We start from the raw sequence: 19,850 nt of genomic DNA, 5'->3' as shown, positions 1-19,850 counted from the left end.
TTATTTTATATGCCGCGTCTCAAATTTAAGCCGCAGCCCAAATTCTTAAAATTCGGCCCCAGGAGGATTTTAATAATTGTAAATGAATTTGACAAAAAACATCAAGATTCTAGGAAAAGAAACAAAAGATGAAAAATTAAAGAATTAATCATATTCAATACAAATCAAAGAACCCCGTTAGTCAACACAACTCTTGTTTTAAAAAGGAATAATTTGACTACGAAATTAAGAATGGTTTATAAAGTCATCTTTACAAGAGAAGGTTCGAGTTTATTACTAAATCCCCCCTCCCTCCCCCCAGGTCCAGCCCAATAAGCTGTTCCTATAACCTGGAGAGGGTCCAAGTAGGAAAGTTTTTGAGGCAGATTCAGGCAAATTTAAGGCAGTTGTGAGAGTTCATCCCCAAGCAGCAGCGGTACATTATAAAGTGATTAATAGTTAGTACATAGATAGACACATATAGAGGTAAGTGTATTATAATTATGAACGCAGATCTATTTAATAAATTTAACAAACATATTGGAGGAAATTAACATAAACCTTGTTTCGATATGAGAAGAAACAATTTGTACGGAAATTCTTCATTTAAAAATAGACATGAAAAAGACATAAATGAAGCGACAGAAAGCCCTAAAATTTAAGTCCAAATCGATCGTTGTATCACCAAGTAAATAATGTCTAGATTTAAAATTATCAAATTAAAACACTCTGTTCATCTATTCTCAACAATTGTCTCTTTAAATTAAGAAAATCATTGATGAGTTTATTTTGGGACCACTGCTAACACAAGTGCTAAACTGATATATTATTAGTTATGGATCGGGCACCCAAACAAACAAACAAATAGACAGACAGACACCTAAAGATTTTTAGATTCAGAGATTTAAATGGCGCTACGTCATCTGCTCTATTTCCATTTGCTCTATGGCCATTTGCTCTAGTTCCATTTGCTCTATCAAGTCATTTCCTCTATACGTCATTTGCTCTATATTCAATCTTCTCTATACCTCATTTGCTCTATGACTAAACACGTCATATGGCGCTACGTCATCTGCTCTATTTCCATTTGCTCTATGGCCATTTTCTCTAGTTCCATTTGCTCTATCAAGTCATTTACTCTATACGTCATTTGCTCTACATTCAATCTTCTCTATACCTCATTTGCTCTATGACTAAACACGTCATATGGCGCTACGTCATCTGCTCTATTTCCATTTGCTCTATGGCCATTTGCTCTAGTTCCATTTGCTCTATCCATTCATTTCCTCTATACGTCATTTGCTCTATATTCAATCTTCTCTATACCTCATTTGCTCTATGATTAAACACGTCATATAACCTAAAAATACACTATATAATAGCTTTTAGTAGAATTCTTGAGCGTAACTTGACTATGAAATGCGAGAATTTTTTGGAAAATTCGAAAATTGCAGTTTTAATCAGTTTTTCAAAGTTCATCATGACGGAGAGACTACTCAATAATAAGAGGGGTAAAAAAAACCGATATTTATTCTACTCTAAACAAACAGGGTGTCTATCAGTACTAGAGATGTCTTGAATATACAAGGCCGAATTAATGGAAAATATAATTTTAATATTAGATATTTGTAAAACATGTTTATAGAGCAAATGACGTGTTTACTCATAGAGCAAATTTTGAGTAGAGCAATTGGACCATCACAGTCATAAAAATGTTTATAGAGCAAATGACGTCTTATGTCATAGATCAATTGACGTATAGCGCAGATGACATATAGAGCAAACGTCGTGATCTATGAGCTATAGTCAAATGGTTAATAGAGCAAATGGAACTAGAGCAAATTGCCATAGAGCAATTGTCGAAGCGCCGATTTAAAGCTTTCAATTAAAATGTGTAGTAACAAACCAAAAAAAAAACAAACAATTGCATCGCTAAGAAAATGTTTAATTTTGTTTTAAGAAAGATTTTTAAAATTTGTAAAAAGGCTTTTTTAATCAAAATGTAATAAAATTTGTTTAAAAAATGTATTAAAGAAATTAGGAAAATTCATGTGTTAACCTTTTGAATATTAAAAGTTTTAAGATTCTACAATTATTGTAAGCCTGGGACGTCTGAAAAGCCCCTTGAATCCATCATTTTCGTCTCTTATCGAAACGATTTTAACCCCCCCCCCCCCCCCTATTTTTCAATATCTTTGCAACCCATGGTCGTAGACTTTTAATATATTTCAAGCTATAAGAGCTATAGTTTTTCGCGGAAATTTTTTTCCGCTTAATTCATTTTCGCGAAAAAATGCGAAATACGAACGAAAATGTTCGTATTTTTCGCGAAAGTTTTCCATTTTTTTTTCATCGAAATTGTCGCTTTTTTTCGCGAAACAGATTAAAGCGAAACTTCGCGAAAAAAACCCGAAGATTTTTGCATTTTTCTCGAGCGAACGAAATGCAAAAAAATGCGAAATTTTCGGCTAAACAATTTACCCTTTTCGGTGGAAACCCTACCTACAATTGAATTACTTATAAATAAAATTCGTTAATTAACCTTTTCTCATATCGTCCTAAAGGCCTAAATCCCTCTTACACTCACTTGAATTCCCCCGACCTACTAAATTCCCCCAGACCTACTAAATTCCCTCAGACCTACTAAATTCCCCCTGATCTTTATTCAATCCCATTATCATTCCCCAAATCCCTTTTATCTGTCGGTAAGGCCGTTCTGCCCGGCCAGTTATATTTCTTAAAACTTTGCTATTTTTACTCCCCCCCCCCCGCTCCCTAAATCATGCACGGAATAGATGAATTGTGTGTGGGGGGGATTCCCTTTTCAGTTGTAACATGTATATTTATGCCTATTTATCTTCTCTAAGAACTGTTAGAGTTTACAGTCATAATAACAAGATTTAGACTCAATTTTAGAACACGATTTCAAGATTGACCCTCTTTTAAAAGAGGTACAGAGGTCCTGACGGGAGTAAGGGGGGGGGGGGGTCGATTTATCAATGACAAAAATTATACATGGTATAGGTTTAAGGATATGAAAATATATTTAATCACTGTAGAAAATCTAAAGGTGCCGCTGATTTAAACAAATAAATATTACGGAAAGTTTAAATAAACATTCATACTTTCTTCCCATTTTTGCATTTCCCTCTTTTTTCCCCCCCCCCCATATTTTTAACATCATTCATCATGAATAATTTAAATTTTCTTACTTTTACACTTAACGTATTTTTATAGTTGTTTAACAATTCGCCTCTTCCCCAAATGCCCCCCTTATTTCACGCTTTTAAACTGTGAAATACTACACGGTCATTTTCCCCCTAATTCCCTTACAAAAAATAACAATGAATTATTGTCAATGCCCGCACTTTAACCTCCAATGGAAATTTTATTTATTTATTTCTAAATGTAAAACATAAATATTGAGCAAAACGATCATAAACCTTTCTTCTAAATATTAAATATTAAATATACTAGATTTACATTCTATATCATTTATTTAGTTTACACTAATGTAGTTTGTGCAAACATGTTTAAAACTAACATACAGTAAAACCCTAAATAAGCCATACATCGAAAAAATTCATCAAATGTCGTATTCTTCACTTTCTTTAATGGAATGTTGCAGATAATTAATTTTTTAATTAAATGATTATATGGAATATGACTGTTCCCGGATATTCATGGCTATTTATTTACTTTTGCAAATAGGAATTTACGTAAAATAATATAAAACCCATTGAAAAAATTGACAAGACGACATTTAATAAATTTTGGGTTTAACTGTTCATGTTTATAGCGCAACAAAATTAACTAAGAAACTATAATCATGTACAGCACATATATAAATTGCAATACATCCTAAACTCTGTATAACTGGCCCGCAGGGCCTTTAATTACTATAGTCTGTATTATTTAAGTTTTCTGATAGATAAAGTTTAAAATACACGCTTCGTGTCAATACATCGCCATACGTTATATCGTTTAGACGAACTCCTGATAATGCCAAAGTTTTTGGCGAAATATATTGAGAGAGAGTAGGGTTGTGATTTGTTTAAAAAACGATCCATCGTTATATGCAGATAATCGAAGTCGAACAAGTGGACGCAGTACCTTGAATTCCTAGTTTGTATAAAGCTTCTTATGCTCTGATAGATAAAATATTTTAAAATATAAATAAAATATACGCTCCGTGTAATAAATTTCTTTACAGATACAATTGTGGCACGGAGCGTCTTGAATTCCTAGTTTTAAATGTTTCCATTTTCTGATAAAGTGTAAAGTATACGCTACGCGTCACTACATCTCTATACAGATACTTGATACCTTGCAGATATAACAGTGCAAGCCACAACGATTTACGCAGCTAGGAATATTATGCATCAATTTATAAGACGGGGACAATTTTGAAGTCTTGATTTTATTTTACCACTCCCTTAGTCACAAAGAACATTTGTAAAAATGGGTTCGAAAGTAACGACTCACTGACCAAGCTTATAACATCTAAATCGTCTTAGGATACAGTAACACTGACCAATGACGTTTGACTAATATAAACTAAAAACTGTATTTTTATTAAATTTTAGGATTCAAAATTGACACATTCTGATATTTATCCAATTCAAAAGTATTTAATTTATCATTAAAATGTCTGAAATCTTTTAGGTTTTTCACCTCAAGTAATGTGATTACAAGGCATTTTTTGCTTTCTTGAAATAAAAATAAATCTGATTCAACCCTAAAGCTTTAAGTTGAACAATAATGAGACAAACAACAGTGTAAGATATGATAAAATAAAGGGAGAGACTGGCTAGATATAGTAGTTGAGCTTAGAGTACAGTATTGTAAAGGAACTTTTCAGAATTCATTTAATATTTATATGAGAAGTTTTTATAAAAAAAAATACTAAAGATTTTAAAAAAGTTTATTTTTTTGGTTTTGTTCAGATGGCTGTAAAGATGGAAGGCGCCTCGCCGCCCGTTTTCGAGCAAATTTTCCGGAATGCGCGCTTCGCGCAGGGCGGCAACGCACTTTTCGAGGGCAAAGTTGCTGGCTCTCCTAGGCCTCAGGTAAACTGAAACTCTACTTAAAACTCTGATAAATTGCAAAATTTGAGTTTTTATAATATTAAATTGTAAAGCATAATTCTTTACAGATTAGTAAAAAAACTTTTGGGTTTTAATGCTTACACCATTTTGTTCAAAAATACTAATAGAATGAACTAAATATGTGAGATATCCCTAAAATTCTGTTCGTAAAATCGAACAAAATGTTCATTATGTTTTAGGTAGTTTGATATGTCCAATTTACAATTGTACCCTTTCAGCCTCTATCTGAGTAAATTTTGTTAAGTTAAGTAGTTTTGAAATCTTAAAGTGTAGATCTTTGTAGTTTTCTACATTGTTTCTGCAGCTTAAAACCGAAAGTCACTTTTGTAGAGAAACCACAATTGATAAGAATCTATTTTCAGCTTCTACAATACGGACATCTCATTCATTGCTCAGAGAAAGGTTTAATCGGTGCTGTTTTGAATGGACAATGTGCAGTCTTGTCATTAAGGTTCACTTGAAATTACGTCAACAGTCCCTTATTTTTGAGATTTGTTTAGAAAACACCCTGTTTTTCTACAGGTTGTCTGGACACGCCAAGGTCTTCAGATGACAGGGAATGAGAAGCATCAAATGGCCTACGAAGAAACTACAGGAAAGGTGACAGCATTTAATTCAATTAAATATTTATATTAAACTTTGATTAGTATTTAACTTTTTGATAATTCATGCATTAAATTGTACATTGGTAATTAAATATAGAGGTTTCATATATTTATATATATTATTTATCATCAAATTCAGATTTTCTTTCTAAAATTATTTTTTATTGGTATAAATACTTGATTGATTGATTGATTGACGAATGATCGATTGACAATTAATTGATTAACGACTATTAAATGGAGAATTGGTTGATTGACAATTGATTGATTGCTAATTGATTTAATGAAACTTGACTGATTGCCAATTGATTGATTGACACTTGACAGATTGGCAATTGATTAATTGAAAATTGATTGATTGTTTTTTTTTAATGCGAAAAGATTGAATGACACTTGATTAATTGAAAATTTATTGATTGACGATTGCTTGATAGCGAAATGATTGATGGACAATTGATTGATTGGCGATTTATTAATTGCCTACCAAGGGATGAAATCAAATATATGACTAATTGAGGTTTAGGTTTTTCTGATGCCAAAACGTATTTGACCCAAGGAATGCGAAAGATACTAATTAGTTGATTGATTGATTGATTGATTTGATTAAGGTATCGCTGCTGATAAAAAGTATTGGACCGGGGGATGAAGGAGAATATACTTGCACTGCATTAAACCCCTACGGAGAGGTAAAAAATATTGAAAAGTAGTTTCGCGAAAAATTAAAACGGGGTCAAAAATTCCATTTTTTGTTTTGCAAAGTCTAAAGAGAGAGGGACATCAGATAGAACTAATATTGGTCGCTTTAGCCTATATCCCCTTTCATTTTACCTTAACAGTCCCTTTAATAAAACAATTTATTTAGGCGATCTGCACTGTTTACATCTCACCAGAGGCAACTAAACAGGTGACACCAGTTTAAACATCACATATTTAATGTTTAAAAAAAAAATTTTATTAGGAATTAAGTTCTTGCCACAAAATCTGATTTTTAAATCCGTATTTCTTTGTCGTAAACTTTCGATATATTACACTATAAATTCTATGAGGTCAAATATAGCCTGAGTTTTACATATCAAAAGTTACATAGGGATTATAAAATTTGAGTTTGTGGCAAAAACTCAGTTTCTTTGCTTTTGCATTGAAGCTAGTGTTGTGTTTTCAGTTGGGTCGTTTTTGCTCGTTTTTATTGACTATATTTTCTTAAAGGGTCAAAATGTGGCATAATGTAACAGTAGCAAATGTAACAGTAGCAAATGTAACACTAGCAAATGTAACAGTAGCAAATGTAATAGTAGCAAATGTAACAGTAGCAAATGTAACAGTAGCAAATTTAACACTAGCAAATGTAACAGTAGCAAATGTAATAGTAGCAAATGTAACAGTACCAAATGTAACAGTAGCAAATTTAACACTAGCAAATGTAACAGTAGCAAATGTAACAGTAGCAAATGTTTTCAACATTTTTTTTTTGTAAGAGTTGCCTTTTTTCAATTTGTCAAATTTTGACCCTGGCAGAAGAAAAATGCAAAAAACGATCCAAAACGATCCAAAAACGAGTGGTAACCATCGTTTTAGGATCGTTATTTCAATCTTTATTTTTTAGGATAAAGATATTGCAAAGTTTAATAAAATCAACCTTTAACAAAACACAGTTTTGAAATCTTGAAAGTTTTATTAAATTTTTTCTAAACGCTCCAAAAAGATTAACAACACTATAAGCATCTACATAATTAAGATGCAAAAAGTTGTCTAGACATAGCCATTTAATTTTCTTTTAGATTCGCTAACTGTTGTTTAATGTATAGTAAACAAGGTTGCCATCTTGACATGTCAGAATAAAATTAAAAACTGTTTAAAGGTCAAGAAAAGCCGATCTGGGCATAAGCTGCATAAAAGCAAATCTGGACATGACCAACAAATGGTACTGCAGCAACAGCAACAACAACAAATGCAACATCAGCAAATGCAAGTGCAACAACAACAACAATTCTCACAACAAGCTGTCCAACAATCTTTCCAACGTGAGTAAATAAAAAATCATAAATATATACTTAATTTGAACCAATATTTGAGAAATATTTAATTTGAACCAATATTTGAGAAATATTTAATTTGAACCAATATTTGAGAAATATTTAATTTGAACCAATATTTGAGAAATATTTAATTTGAACCAATATTTGAGAAATATTTAATTTGAACCAATATTTGAGAAATATCTAATTTGAACCAATATTTGAGAAATATCTAATTTAAACCAATATTTAAGAAATACTTAATTTAAACCAATATTTGAGAAATACTTAATTTTTTTTCTGTTTTCGGAATCTATTCTACTATCTTGCACTTCACAGATTAAATTGAGATAAGACAATAACATTGCATTTTTAGAATCCAGCTCTTCTGCTCAACAATCATTTCAACAATCCAGCTCACAACAACAATCTTTCCAACAATCCTCTAGCGTCCAACAATCTTTTCAAAAAGCTTCTAGTTTCCAGCAATCTTCTAGCGTTCAACAAGCCTCTAGCATCCAGCAGGCCTCTAGCTTCCAACAAGCTTCTAGCTTTCAGCAATCATCTAGTGTTCAACAATCATCCAGCTTTCAATCATCAGCAGTCAAACAACAACAACAACAATCTATGCTGTAAGTAAAATTATTAACTTTACTGAGACCGAATTTAATGAATTTGTTGGGTGGCTCAACAGCCTGCTGCCGGTTCAAATTTAAATCCTTCCTGAATTTTTATCATTGAACCGGCATTTGAACCGGCAGTAGCTCCAATTCATTAAATTCGGACCCTGGAGTCTGGACACTGTTAAAATTTAAATCGCTATATCTACTATAGAAATCATTTCAGTTCAGCGATTTAAAGTCTTTGTCACAAATCCCAACATCTTAGCAATATAAATTCTGTAAGATCAAATAATCTAATTGTTTGAAATATCAAAGTTTTACACCATCTGGTTGGACAAATATAAGGTTTAGAAGATTTGAATCACTGAACTGAAAAATCATAGCAGTTGGTTCATTCTTCATTGCGTTCGTTTTTTTAAACAACAATTTTGTTATTTCGAAATGATTCCTTTATTGGATGAATTTAAATTCTTGATGTCACTGTACATTTAAAACTCTGTATAACTGCCTATTCTCTAGCCAGCACTAAATTACGAGGCCGGTCCACTGCAAGCTATTATACCGGTCAGCCTACAGTCCCACTTTGTTTGTTTATGTTTTAATTCAAGGTTTCTCAGGACAGAACCTAATATTGTTTATTCTATCTCATTTTCATAATTTAGAACAAATGAAAATGATTTTTTTCTCGAAAAGAGATATATTTAGATGACTAAAAAAATATAAAAAAGATTATATCCCTATTCAGTCCTCTTAATGTATATCTTTTTGTTTTGTGCTGTTCATTTAGCAGATGTGTGTGTCAAATTTCGTCATTTTTCCAAAATGCACAAATGGCGAGAATATTTTTCAAATTTTAAATCAAAGACGACTTAGCAGATATCCGCTAAATTTATGTGTGTTTGTGTACACTAGAACTAGTGATGATCCAGAGGATCAAGCCTTGGCTCCTAAATTCCTGTCAACAGCTGCTGACATCTCGTGTTCGGAAGGGGACCAGGTATAAGGGATGAGTTAATAATACTTTCTGAAAGGCATTTCAAAATGATACTTTCTCCAAATGACAACATTCCAAATGAAAAAGTGGCTAAGATGCAACTTTGCAAACTTTTACTTTCTCAAATAAAAACTTTCTCAAATGAAGTATTTACAAGTGGTAACATTTTTCAAGTTGAAATCCAAGTTGCAACTTTCAAAGGAAAATGTCCTGAATAGAAACTTTCCAAATGAAATAATTTTAAGATGTAATTTCCAAAATACATATTTTACACGAGAACATTTCATCAAAGTGCAATTTCTGAAGTAGCTCTTTTACAATTGTAATACGACGCATGTAACTTAACTAACTGATGCCTAAATTTTTCGCTCATAAGTCTAAATTGACACTTTGAAAAATTTGCAATGTTGGAAAAAGACCTCTTAAAAATGACTTTAGGAAAGTATTTAACATAAAACAAAGAAACCGGATAACAAAGTAACACCGAGGTTTGATGTCAGGTCCGTTTGACCTGCCGAGTAGCTGGACGGCCAGACCCAGAGATATTCTGGTATAAGGCGGGTCAGCTTATAACCCAGGATACCAGACACAAGGTTATTGAATTACACCAGCATTTCTGATAAAGAAAATGATTTTTCGACAAAATCTCTAAAAGAAAAAGTTTACAGCAAGGACCATAATACCGTGGAATAGGAAGACCAGTAACAATTATGATGTTGTCACAAAGTATATAATTATATTAGAAAATTATTAAATCACTTAGTAAGGGAAATAAGTCTGTTCACACTGCACAACTGCAGTGTCTTACAATCATTGTACTATTTAAAGTCAAACTGGAGTCCAAAAGACGTCTTCCTATTCCTCATTTTTCTGGTTCTCACTGTATATCTTTGTAATTCAAAAGTGGACACCTTTGGTATTTTAAAGTAGAGTTTGTGGCAAGTGATCAATTCTTATACCCCCCACCCCCCTCCTCCTCCATGGCCAAAGATTTATCTATTCTGGCACGGTGACAATTATTACAATAATTTCTAGTATTTGAGAAAACTTGCATAATGCTTGTTATTCAACACCTGGCAGAAAGCCAAAATCGTGCAGTGAGAATACTCTTATTTATAAATGTCGACTTACTCAATTCTTAATAAGTATATTTACATCATAAATCCTAAGATCTTTCAAATTTTCACCAAAATTAGGTTTTTAAGTTTACACATTTTTGTTATTCCAATAAAGAAGAATTTCCCATTTTGATACTATGTATTTTTAAAAATTTTGCCAAAATTAGGCTTTTAGTATTTAGCACCTATTTATTAATCTAATTAAGAAACGTTTACAATTGTGATGCAGTGTTTTTTAAGAATTTCAACAAAATTAGGTTTTTTAAAGTTAAAACATTTTTTATTACTACATACAATAAAGAAAAACTTCAATAACACTTTTTAAAGATCTTTACCAAAACTAGGATTTTACAACCTTCATTATTATTCCAAGGAAGAAAAATTTCCAAAGGAATTGAGTCTTTGCCACAAACTCTTATTTTCTAATAACTATATCTTTAAAACCTAATGTCATAGACCTTAGATATTTCAAACTATGAATTCTGTTAGATCAGATAATCTAAGTTTGTAATATCAAATGTTTACGCTATCATATTGCAAAGATATAGGAATTAGAAAATTTAAGTTTGTGGCAAAGACTCAATTCCTTTGCTGATTATTGTTGAGAAAGTGGAATATGTTGGTGAATGATCTGATTAGGTGATAATAAACGAACAGGGGTATCATGCTCTCCTGCTTTGCTCTGCTACCCTGCAGGACGCAGGAGAAGTTGCTTGTATCGCTAGAAACAGGAGCGGAGAAGCGTCCTTTACGGTACCTCCTCTTCAATATTTTACCAAGACAATTTTTATAATTATTTCCGACCTTCCATTTGTAAAATGACATGGCCGATTCACAATGCATGGTACCCTTAAAAACTTTATATGGGTAGGAAGTTCAAAACGAATTAAATAGTAATGCATTTAACTTTAAAGAGTGAGCTTTAGCTTCAAAAACGATGGTTTTCTCCAAATTAAGGCTTAGGAAAAGGTTTAAGGTGGTATTGATGGGAATCGGAATATGACATTCTTTAAATGTAAGGACAGTTGAAGTTTACATGAGAGTTCAATTGAACTAAAATATGAAAATATTTTTATTGATTGTTTTTTGGTTTTTAATATTTGAGAAACAGATTATTAAACGTAAAAATCTATCAACTTGTTTCCAGTGCTCACTGAAAGTAAATGCACGGGAAGCACGCATTGCGCCTAACTTTAGTGAGAAGCTAGCGAGCTCCAGGGTCAGCTCAGGAGAAAAGGTTGTGCTTAGGGTCGCAGCTACAGGTCAACCTATTCCTGGCCTAGCTTGGCAGAAGGTAAGAGAACGATGGGCTCCAAAATTTTGCATTTCAAAAAATCTTTTATCTTAAACATTATGGAGCCTGTCTTACAGAAAGAGAATACAAAACTTCTTTATTTCATGATGAGTGATTTTTTCTCTGAACAAATTGAGAATTATTTTTTTCCTAAAAAATAATTCTTTACAAAGTTTTGCCAAGTTTGCTTGTGTAATGTGAAAATAAAACGCTCAGACGCGTGAGTAACAGATTGTTTTTAAACTGACAGAGGTATTTTTGTCTACGTAAACAATTCCTTAAAAATTTCTAATTTTCCAATCTATATATCTTTGCAACCTAACAGAGAACTATTTTGATCTGGCCAAAAATAAAGTTTGATTTAGGGTGCAAAGATATAAAGACTAGCAAATCAGAGTTTTAGGTTAGTAATTAGTTCTTTTTAACTCGAAAATGTCAGTTTTAAAAGTCTTTTTTGTGCTATTTTTATGTGTATTACAGGACGGATACACACTCCGACATGGTCCTGGAGTAACTATATCCGAGGATGGGGAGGGACGGGGCTGGGTAGAGCTCTGTCCCGCCTCCTCTGGCTGGTATCAATGCACCGCCTACAATACGGCGGGTAGCTGTGCAACCAGAGCTAGAGTAGTGGTGGACCCGCCTCCTATCCCGCCAATGGGCGTGGCTCAACAACCTAAGATTATTCTCCCCGCTCATTCAAGAACTATTTTGCCTGAGTAAACTTTTCTATTAAATTCTACAGTGATAACCAGCAAACTGTGGAACATGAAGACGACATTACAGCAATACTGCATTTGATGTTGTTTCAAAACATATAGCTTTAGTTATTAAATCACTGTCTAAGTCAATTGGGTCTGTTTACACTGCACAATTGCTGAGTCTTATGTTTATTGAACTTTTAAAGTCATAACCTGAGTCTAAAAGTCGACTTCCTATTCCAGGGTTTTCTGGTTTTCACTGTATTCTATTCTATATCTATAAATACATTTCCATAGGGTTACGTAATATACAAAAGTTTGAGACTTCAGAGACAAAATGTATTCAGTGATATTAGACTTTATTAAACATACGGGAAGTCTTGTCTTTTGTGGGTAATCTTGTATAAAGTACATACAGTATATTATGTACATGTAAATGTACAGCGTTTACACCTAAACCTATATGTACAGGAAGGAGCCTGAACAGGAGGTGATCTATCTTAAACATGTTGAACGTCAAAACCAGCAGGAGAGAAAGGAGGAGGTTATCAATAGGTCCAGTATCATTATTATTATCGTTATCATTGTTATTATTGTTATCATATTATTAGTATTATCATTATGTAGATATTTTTCATTATTATCTAATATTCATCTCATTATTATCATTTTATTATTATTATTATTATTATTATTATTATCATTATTATTATTATTATTATTATTATTATTATTATTATTCACGGAAAACTAGAGGTCCTGCTAAAAAGTCCAGTAAATTTTAACTTTAGAAACCATTTTCACCCATTGCATTCAGATTATTTGAGCTTGCTCTTTTATACTTTTTTGTTTGGCTATGCATTTCAATATTTAAGAAAATATGGCCTATTACGGATTTTTAATGAGAGATAAAATTTTAAAAAATTTTCGGAAACAGGCATTATGCATTTTGTTGTAGTTAGTTGTACGTGTATTATACAGGTATCCTGCCCCTACGGTTATGTCTGGTTTGAGGGACGTGAACGTCAACGAAGGGGAGAGAGCCCATTTCGAGGCCAAGGTCGGCCCCGTGGGTGACCCTAGCATGGTTGTGGAGTGGTATTTCAACGGTTCTATCATCACTGCTAGTAAGTTTCTTGTACTTCTCTACAAAAATGCTAAGAAAATAAAAAATCATGACTCGGCCCAAATCTCATTAAATTTAATTTAATTAAGACGTTGACCATATTTTTAGCATGGCCTTGAATTTAGTCCAATGTACCCTCCGAGACCCTTTTACTTAATTTCACGTAACCCAATTAAAGAGGACATTTGCTATGAAACGATTCCATTTAGCCTTTACTTGACTAACACTGAAGAAAATGTTTTTCTATACTTCCTTAATCCGAAAACCTGCAATTGAAGGAAATAAATTTTCAAATATCCCTTTCTTGCCAAAACAATCGTTTGAAGGGTAACCCTTTAAATATAGGGTAACTTGAAATGGTGTTAAGTACTTTCCCAAAGGTATTTTCCCAAGTGGTAACTTCCCAAGGGTAATTTCCCAAATGGCTACGGTTAGGTTAGGGCCTCTGAGGCGCCTCAGGCTGAAATGGAGGGCCGAGTGCTGCGGCTAGGATCGGCTAAGGGGCCAAGCGCCGCGGCTAGGACAGACTTGGGAAGTTGCCACTTGGGAAAATACTCTTGGGAAGTTGCCACTTTGGAAAATATTCTTTGGAAGTTGCCACTTTGGAAAAATCCTTTGGGAAAGTACCTAACATTCTTAAAATTACGTCGACAGTCTCTTTCAGAAAAAAAAATCCTGATTTAATCAATGTTTTGTAAATATTAAATACAAATGAGGAGATATCCCAGTCGAGACTGTCCCTGCCTGGATATAGGTTTGGATATCATTATCTGGGATACACAATATCCTGATTAGTTCAACAAAATCGTAACAATTACGTTTTTGCTCATCTAATCACAACATATACCACCTGATGACAAGTTTTTGCATGGTAGTTTCTTAAAAATAATTGCAATAAATAAATAAGAAATTTTGTGTTTACATTTTTGTGGCTTAAAAAAAGATCATGTAATTTCAAAAATACTGTTTACTTTTTACATTCCAGTTCTTATTTCAGAAGTGTTGTGTTACATTTATAAAGAATTAGGCTAAATGAGCTAAATTATGTAAAAATAACCTTTTTTCCGCTCTTTTTACTTTTCTGTAAAAACTGCTCTGTATAAAACAAACTCATTGGAATTACGATATTTCCAGCTTTTTGAACTAAAAACTGATGTAAAACACATTATTTACACGCATCTAACTGAGAAAAGTAAATTTTAGATATTTAAATGTGTGTTTAAACATTTTGAGGACCAAAAATACACAGAAAAGAAATCCGTTCAAATTTTCTTTTCGTTAGAAATTCTAGAAAAAGTTGTCTAAAACTTAATGGATGAGAAATTTCTTACTTTTTATTTTACTTAAATGTATAAATTTACTACAGCAAGAACTACAAAATTTCGAAGTTTTAAGGATTCAAAAATGTTACCATATTTAAGTCTTTTTCTTCGTTTTCGTAAATAAAATAAATGTTCTAGAGAAGTAGGATTTTAAGAGTTTAATTCTAGGTTCACGAGTAAACACTGCTTGTCAGTTTGGATACGTCTCTATGGACATGTTAAACTCTACTGTATCTGATAGCGGGGAGTACACCTGCATTATCAAGACTGACTCTGGGTCCGTCAAGTGCAGCTGCAGGCTTAATGTCAGTGCTCGTAAGGAGATAGAGAGTGAGAGTCATAGTTCAAGTCTTAGGATGGTTCAGGAGACAGTTCAAACACAACAGGTAGGTGGTCGTTATGGGATAGGAATATAAAAGAGCTGTTGGGGGTTTAAAGAATCAGAAAGTAAATGTAGGCTGAAAAATGAATGCTGCAAATAATTTCAAAGATTTAAGACGACCATTTAAAGGTCTTTCTACTTGCAATTTTCGTGGGACATCTTGTATTTATTGTAGCTGTCCCATTGTTTAGGTTGTTATTGAAGAAGAGGTCGTATCTGCTCCTAAATTTACCAGAAAACTGCAGAATATCAAGGATAAACAGGAGGGATCAGCAATTAAACTGGAGGCTCAGGTAAATCCAACCTCAGACAGCTCCATGAAAATTGACTGGTTCAAGGATGGACGTCCTATCACCGCTAGCTCAAGAATTGGAACTATCTTTAGCTTCGGATATGTCTCACTCACAATCTCCGATCTGAGGGCGGAAGACAGTGGAACCTACACCTGCCGTGCTACCAACAAGGCTGGAGAAGATATGACCCAAGCCACGGTAGAGATCAGAGCCTCCACTACCCTGACAGCCTCCACTGGACTGGAGGAGCAGTATGCATATATTCAGAAGACAGAACAGCTTGAACAGTATCAAGCCTCTAAGCTCTCCAAGACTGAAGTTATCTATGAGCAACCAACACAAGCTCCTGAGTTTAAAACTAACATAAAAGATCAGGTTGAGGTTAAAGAAGGTGGTTTTGCCCACTTTGAGGCAAGACTGGAGCCAATGGGAGATCACTCTATGAAGGTTGAATGGTTTAAGGATGGAAAACCTGTTGAAGCCAGCTCAAGAATAACATCTTTTTTTAACTTTGGATATGTTGCTCTGACTGTAAAACAGGTTGCTATGCATGATCAAGGAACCTATACCTGTATTGCAACCAACTGCCTTGGTAGAGCAGAAACTCAAGCCAAGCTTAGAACCGTCACCAAAGCAGAATCTGAATTCCAGAGCAAATCCTGGGAAAGTGTTCAGAAACTGGAAACTAGACAAATGGAGACTAAAATGGAGTTCCAACAGGAGGTCACATCTTCTCCTAGATTTGTTTCCACTCTCAAGGGAACCAACGTCATCCTTGAAGGTCAAAAGGCACATTTTGAATGTAGGATCGAACCCCAGAATGATCCCAAGCTTCAAATTCAGTGGTACTTCAATGGTCAGGTTCTCTCTGCTTCTAGCAGAATTCAGACCTTCCATGATTTTGGTTATGTTGCCCTTGACATCAATAACGTTAAAAAGGAAGACTCTGGTTCTTATACTCTTGTTGCTACAAATGTGCTTGGAACAGAAAAGGCAACTGTAGAGCTCCGTGTTGATGCACATGCTACAGTAGACTACACTTCTCTGCACTCCAAGGCTGTTCATGAGACCCAAAGGTTTGAGATGAAACAGGAGGTCAGGCATGAGATCCAAGAGGTCACCTCCACTGGACCTCCTGTGTTCAAGACCACCCTAGTAGATCCTGGAACCGTTAGCGAAGGTAAAAACATTCATCTAGAGGCTAGACTTGAACCCATCGGAGACCCATCCATGAAGGTGGAGTGGTTCTTCAACGGACGACCATTGACCATTGGATCCCGATTCAAGACCTACAACGACTTTGGATTCATTGCGCTTGATATCCTTGGTGTAACTGGACTAGATCAAGGACAGTATGTTTGCCGTGCCACCAACAAGCTTGGCGAATGCGCCACCAGTGCCAATGTAAACGTGATGGTGAAGAGCAGCGTGATTACAGAAACTGAGAATGAGACTGCAATGCAACAAATTAACTATCTTGAAACTGAAAAGGTTACTCTGAGATCCGAAGAGGAGGCTGTAAAAGCTGCGCCTACCTTTACTAAGCCTTTGAAGAACGTGGAGGCCCCAGAAGGACAGAATATTCACCTGGAGGCTAGGCTGACTCCAACCGGAGATTCTACTATGAGGGTGGAATGGACAGTAAATGGGAAACCACTTAAAACTGGTAAGATTCTTTTAGAAAAAATAGATATTGAGTCAAAATTTTGAAAAAAAGAAATTGAGTTCTTATGACAAACTCTGATTTATAATCTTTGCAACTGAAGGTGATAGGCCTTTGATATTTCAAACTATTGATTAATTCTATCAGTTCAAATAATCTTTGTTTGAAATATCAAGGGCTAAAACCATTGGGTTGTAGATATTAGAACATTTGAGTATGTTGCAAAAATTAAATTCCTTTAGCAGGATTACAGAAATAATTAATTTCAACTTTAAAATATTTTTTTTTTGTAGATTTGTATGCACAGACATCTTTTATTATAAACATTACACAAAATATTAAAATCTGTTTCAAATCATTAATGAAAAAAAATAATGATTTGTATTGTGTAGGACATCGTTTCCGTCCTGCCTATGATTTCGACTATGTTGCCCTGGACCTGTTGAGCGTTTACCCGGAGGACTCTGGCGTGTACACCTGCCACGCCAGGAACGCCTACGGAGAAGCCGTCTCCTCTGCCACTATCAAGATTTTTGGTAAGTTTTACCAAGTTTTTGATTAACTATCTACGCAAAAGTACAGCGCTAGATTTATCCTTTTTTCCCTGAGTTAAATCAGTGTTTCTGGTTTTATAGGTGGTGAAACTTTAATTTTTTCCAAATATTCTTTTAACTGGCTTTTAAAAGAACAAAGGCAAGAAATTTTATCAATATTCAATATCAACTTGCAAAATTTCTTTTAAAATTGCAATATTATATTGATTTTCTAAGCAAAACAACAATTCCAATATTTTGAAAAGAAACAGGTTAGGACTCAAACAGTTTGAGGTTTCAATTGTCCGTCTTTGAAAATGTTTACTTTTCTCTTAAACCTATTTTTCCAAAATCCCAATTTTTTCCTGACCCTGATTTTTGATGACAGAGTTGAGCCAGTTGAAAATGGACAGCCTGGCCTACTCTAGTATGAACCAACTTGAAGCCGTAGAAGCAAGGAAATTCAAACATTTCAGACAAATTTTACTTTTTTATTTTATTTTTGAAGCACACAGTACACACACACATGACATTAAAAAGACCAAGCTTAATTTTATTAAATATCATGACCGATTTACAACAGTACTCTTCAATCCTTTCTCTGATCAAGGATAAATGAAATATGTTTGTTTTTTAGCTATGAATTAGTTATTTCCAAATGTGTTTTATCTAAAGAAGTGATTTTTGGATTTAAAATTCAGAGACAATGAAGGAAATCAGAATTTATCACTTTTCAAGAAATAAAATCGACAAAAATTTTCTTATTATTAATATTTTTCATGAAGGGTTTAACGATAAATTGTAAATTGAAGAGTACATAAAATTTGGTCGACAGTCCCTGAAAAGTTTTGTATCACAAAATATGTTTTTTTTTATCTAGGACGCTAATATGGTAAAAGGTGGTTTGTACCTTTGGGGTTGATTTTGGGCTATCAACTTATTTTAAAACAGATTTTTTGTCGCAAAGTTTTAAACTAAAGTTTTTTTACTTGAAATGTTTGATCCATAGATCTGCCAACTCACAGAGTCATAAACTAGCATTTGAGGAGGATATTGAACAATTTGTTAGTCCTCAATTCATCCATAAACCTCGTAGCCTCGACAACCTCATTGAGGGACAAAATGCCCATTTCGAGGCCAAGCTTGAACCCATTGCTGATCCCAACCTTCGTGTGGAGTGGTTTCTGGACGGAAGGCCGGTCACCATAGGACATAGGTTCCGGCCGATCCATGATTTCGGATACGTAGCCCTAGACATTGTTGGGCTTATTTCCGAAGATTCCGGAACCTACACCTGCAGGGCAACTAATAATGTTGGATCCTGTGAATGTCAGGTCACCCTGAACTGTAAAAGTAAGTTTTTTAAAAGTTATATATTGTTATATATCCTTTTATTTTTTTATTTTTTTATTTATCCTTTTATTCTTTTTATTTACTTTACTATTTACTTTTTTGATTATTCAGGCAATATTACAACTACAAAGATGTCAAGTAAGAGGGTGTGAACTTTGTCTTTTATAGACAGTTTGTCATAGAACTTTGATATTTCAAATGATAAATTCTTGGAGATTAAATCATCTTTGTTTGAAATATCAAAGCTGTCCACTATCAAGTTTCAAGATAAACAGATTAGAAAATTTTAGTTTGTGGTCAAAACTCAATTTCTTTTTTCATTAAATTATTACCAATTTTAGCCAAGTGAAGACAAAGTTGATATAAAATATTAGTTTTGTGAATACACAGACTTTGAATTACTGAGGTTTAAAGTTTAGTTTAGCAACACTTAGATAATATAGACTAGAGACAGAGAATTTGATTTGTAAATTATTGTAAGTTCAAACATGGAGGGAGAAAGAAATTAAGTCCTCGCCAAAAACTCAAATTTTCTAATTCCTATATCTTTGTGACCTGATGGTGTACACCATCAATTTTTTTTAAACTTGATTATTTGATCTAACGGAATTCATAGTTTGTAATATTTAAGGTCCACAACAATTGGTTTCCAAAGACATTGGGATTAGAATATCAGAGTTTGTGGCAAAGATTCAATTCGTTTTAAGGTTTTAAAACCTTCCGATTGGTTTTTCCAAAGGA

General features: G+C 33.6%; 1 protein-coding gene across 10 annotated transcripts in view; it reads left to right on the top strand.

Moving 5' to 3' along the window:
* Nucleotides 1-370: 370 nt before the first annotated feature.
* LOC111709519 (titin) overlaps nucleotides 371-19,850 on the top strand; it is a 68,964-nt gene continuing 49,484 nt past the window's right edge. For 7 of the 10 annotated variants that reach the window (XM_023483242.1, XM_023483251.1, XM_023483259.1 and 4 more), the window contains exons 1-20: nucleotides 371-465; nucleotides 4,926-5,048; nucleotides 5,610-5,687; nucleotides 6,301-6,378; nucleotides 6,555-6,596; nucleotides 7,551-7,713; nucleotides 8,084-8,339; nucleotides 9,243-9,327; nucleotides 9,825-9,917; nucleotides 11,082-11,195; nucleotides 11,590-11,736; nucleotides 12,217-12,455; nucleotides 12,909-12,992; nucleotides 13,419-13,564; nucleotides 15,054-15,271; nucleotides 15,459-17,226; nucleotides 17,616-17,759; nucleotides 18,145-18,214; nucleotides 18,766-19,109; nucleotides 19,221-19,247. In XM_023483242.1, the coding sequence (XP_023339010.1) occupies nucleotides 4,926-5,048; nucleotides 5,610-5,687; nucleotides 6,301-6,378; nucleotides 6,555-6,596; nucleotides 7,551-7,713; nucleotides 8,084-8,339; nucleotides 9,243-9,327; nucleotides 9,825-9,917; nucleotides 11,082-11,195; nucleotides 11,590-11,736; nucleotides 12,217-12,455; nucleotides 12,909-12,992; nucleotides 13,419-13,564; nucleotides 15,054-15,271; nucleotides 15,459-17,226; nucleotides 17,616-17,759; nucleotides 18,145-18,214; nucleotides 18,766-19,109; nucleotides 19,221-19,247 (4,219 nt within the window). In that variant the 5' untranslated portion in view covers nucleotides 371-465. The remainder of the gene's footprint in view (nucleotides 466-4,925; nucleotides 5,049-5,609; nucleotides 5,688-6,300; nucleotides 6,379-6,554; nucleotides 6,597-7,550; nucleotides 7,714-8,083; nucleotides 8,340-9,242; nucleotides 9,328-9,824; nucleotides 9,918-11,081; nucleotides 11,196-11,589; nucleotides 11,737-12,216; nucleotides 12,456-12,908; nucleotides 12,993-13,418; nucleotides 13,565-15,053; nucleotides 15,272-15,458; nucleotides 17,227-17,615; nucleotides 17,760-18,144; nucleotides 18,215-18,765; nucleotides 19,110-19,220; nucleotides 19,248-19,850) is intronic. The other 3 variants (XM_023483218.1, XM_023483225.1, XM_023483234.1) reach the window with 3 other exon arrangements.

This window comes from Eurytemora carolleeae, unplaced genomic scaffold (assembly GCF_000591075.1).
Source record: "Eurytemora carolleeae unplaced genomic scaffold, Eaff_2.0 scaffold59, whole genome shotgun sequence".
Classification (NCBI taxonomy): Eukaryota; Metazoa; Arthropoda; class Copepoda; order Calanoida; family Temoridae; genus Eurytemora; species Eurytemora carolleeae.
This window is presented reverse-complemented; position numbering and strand designations above follow the sequence as displayed.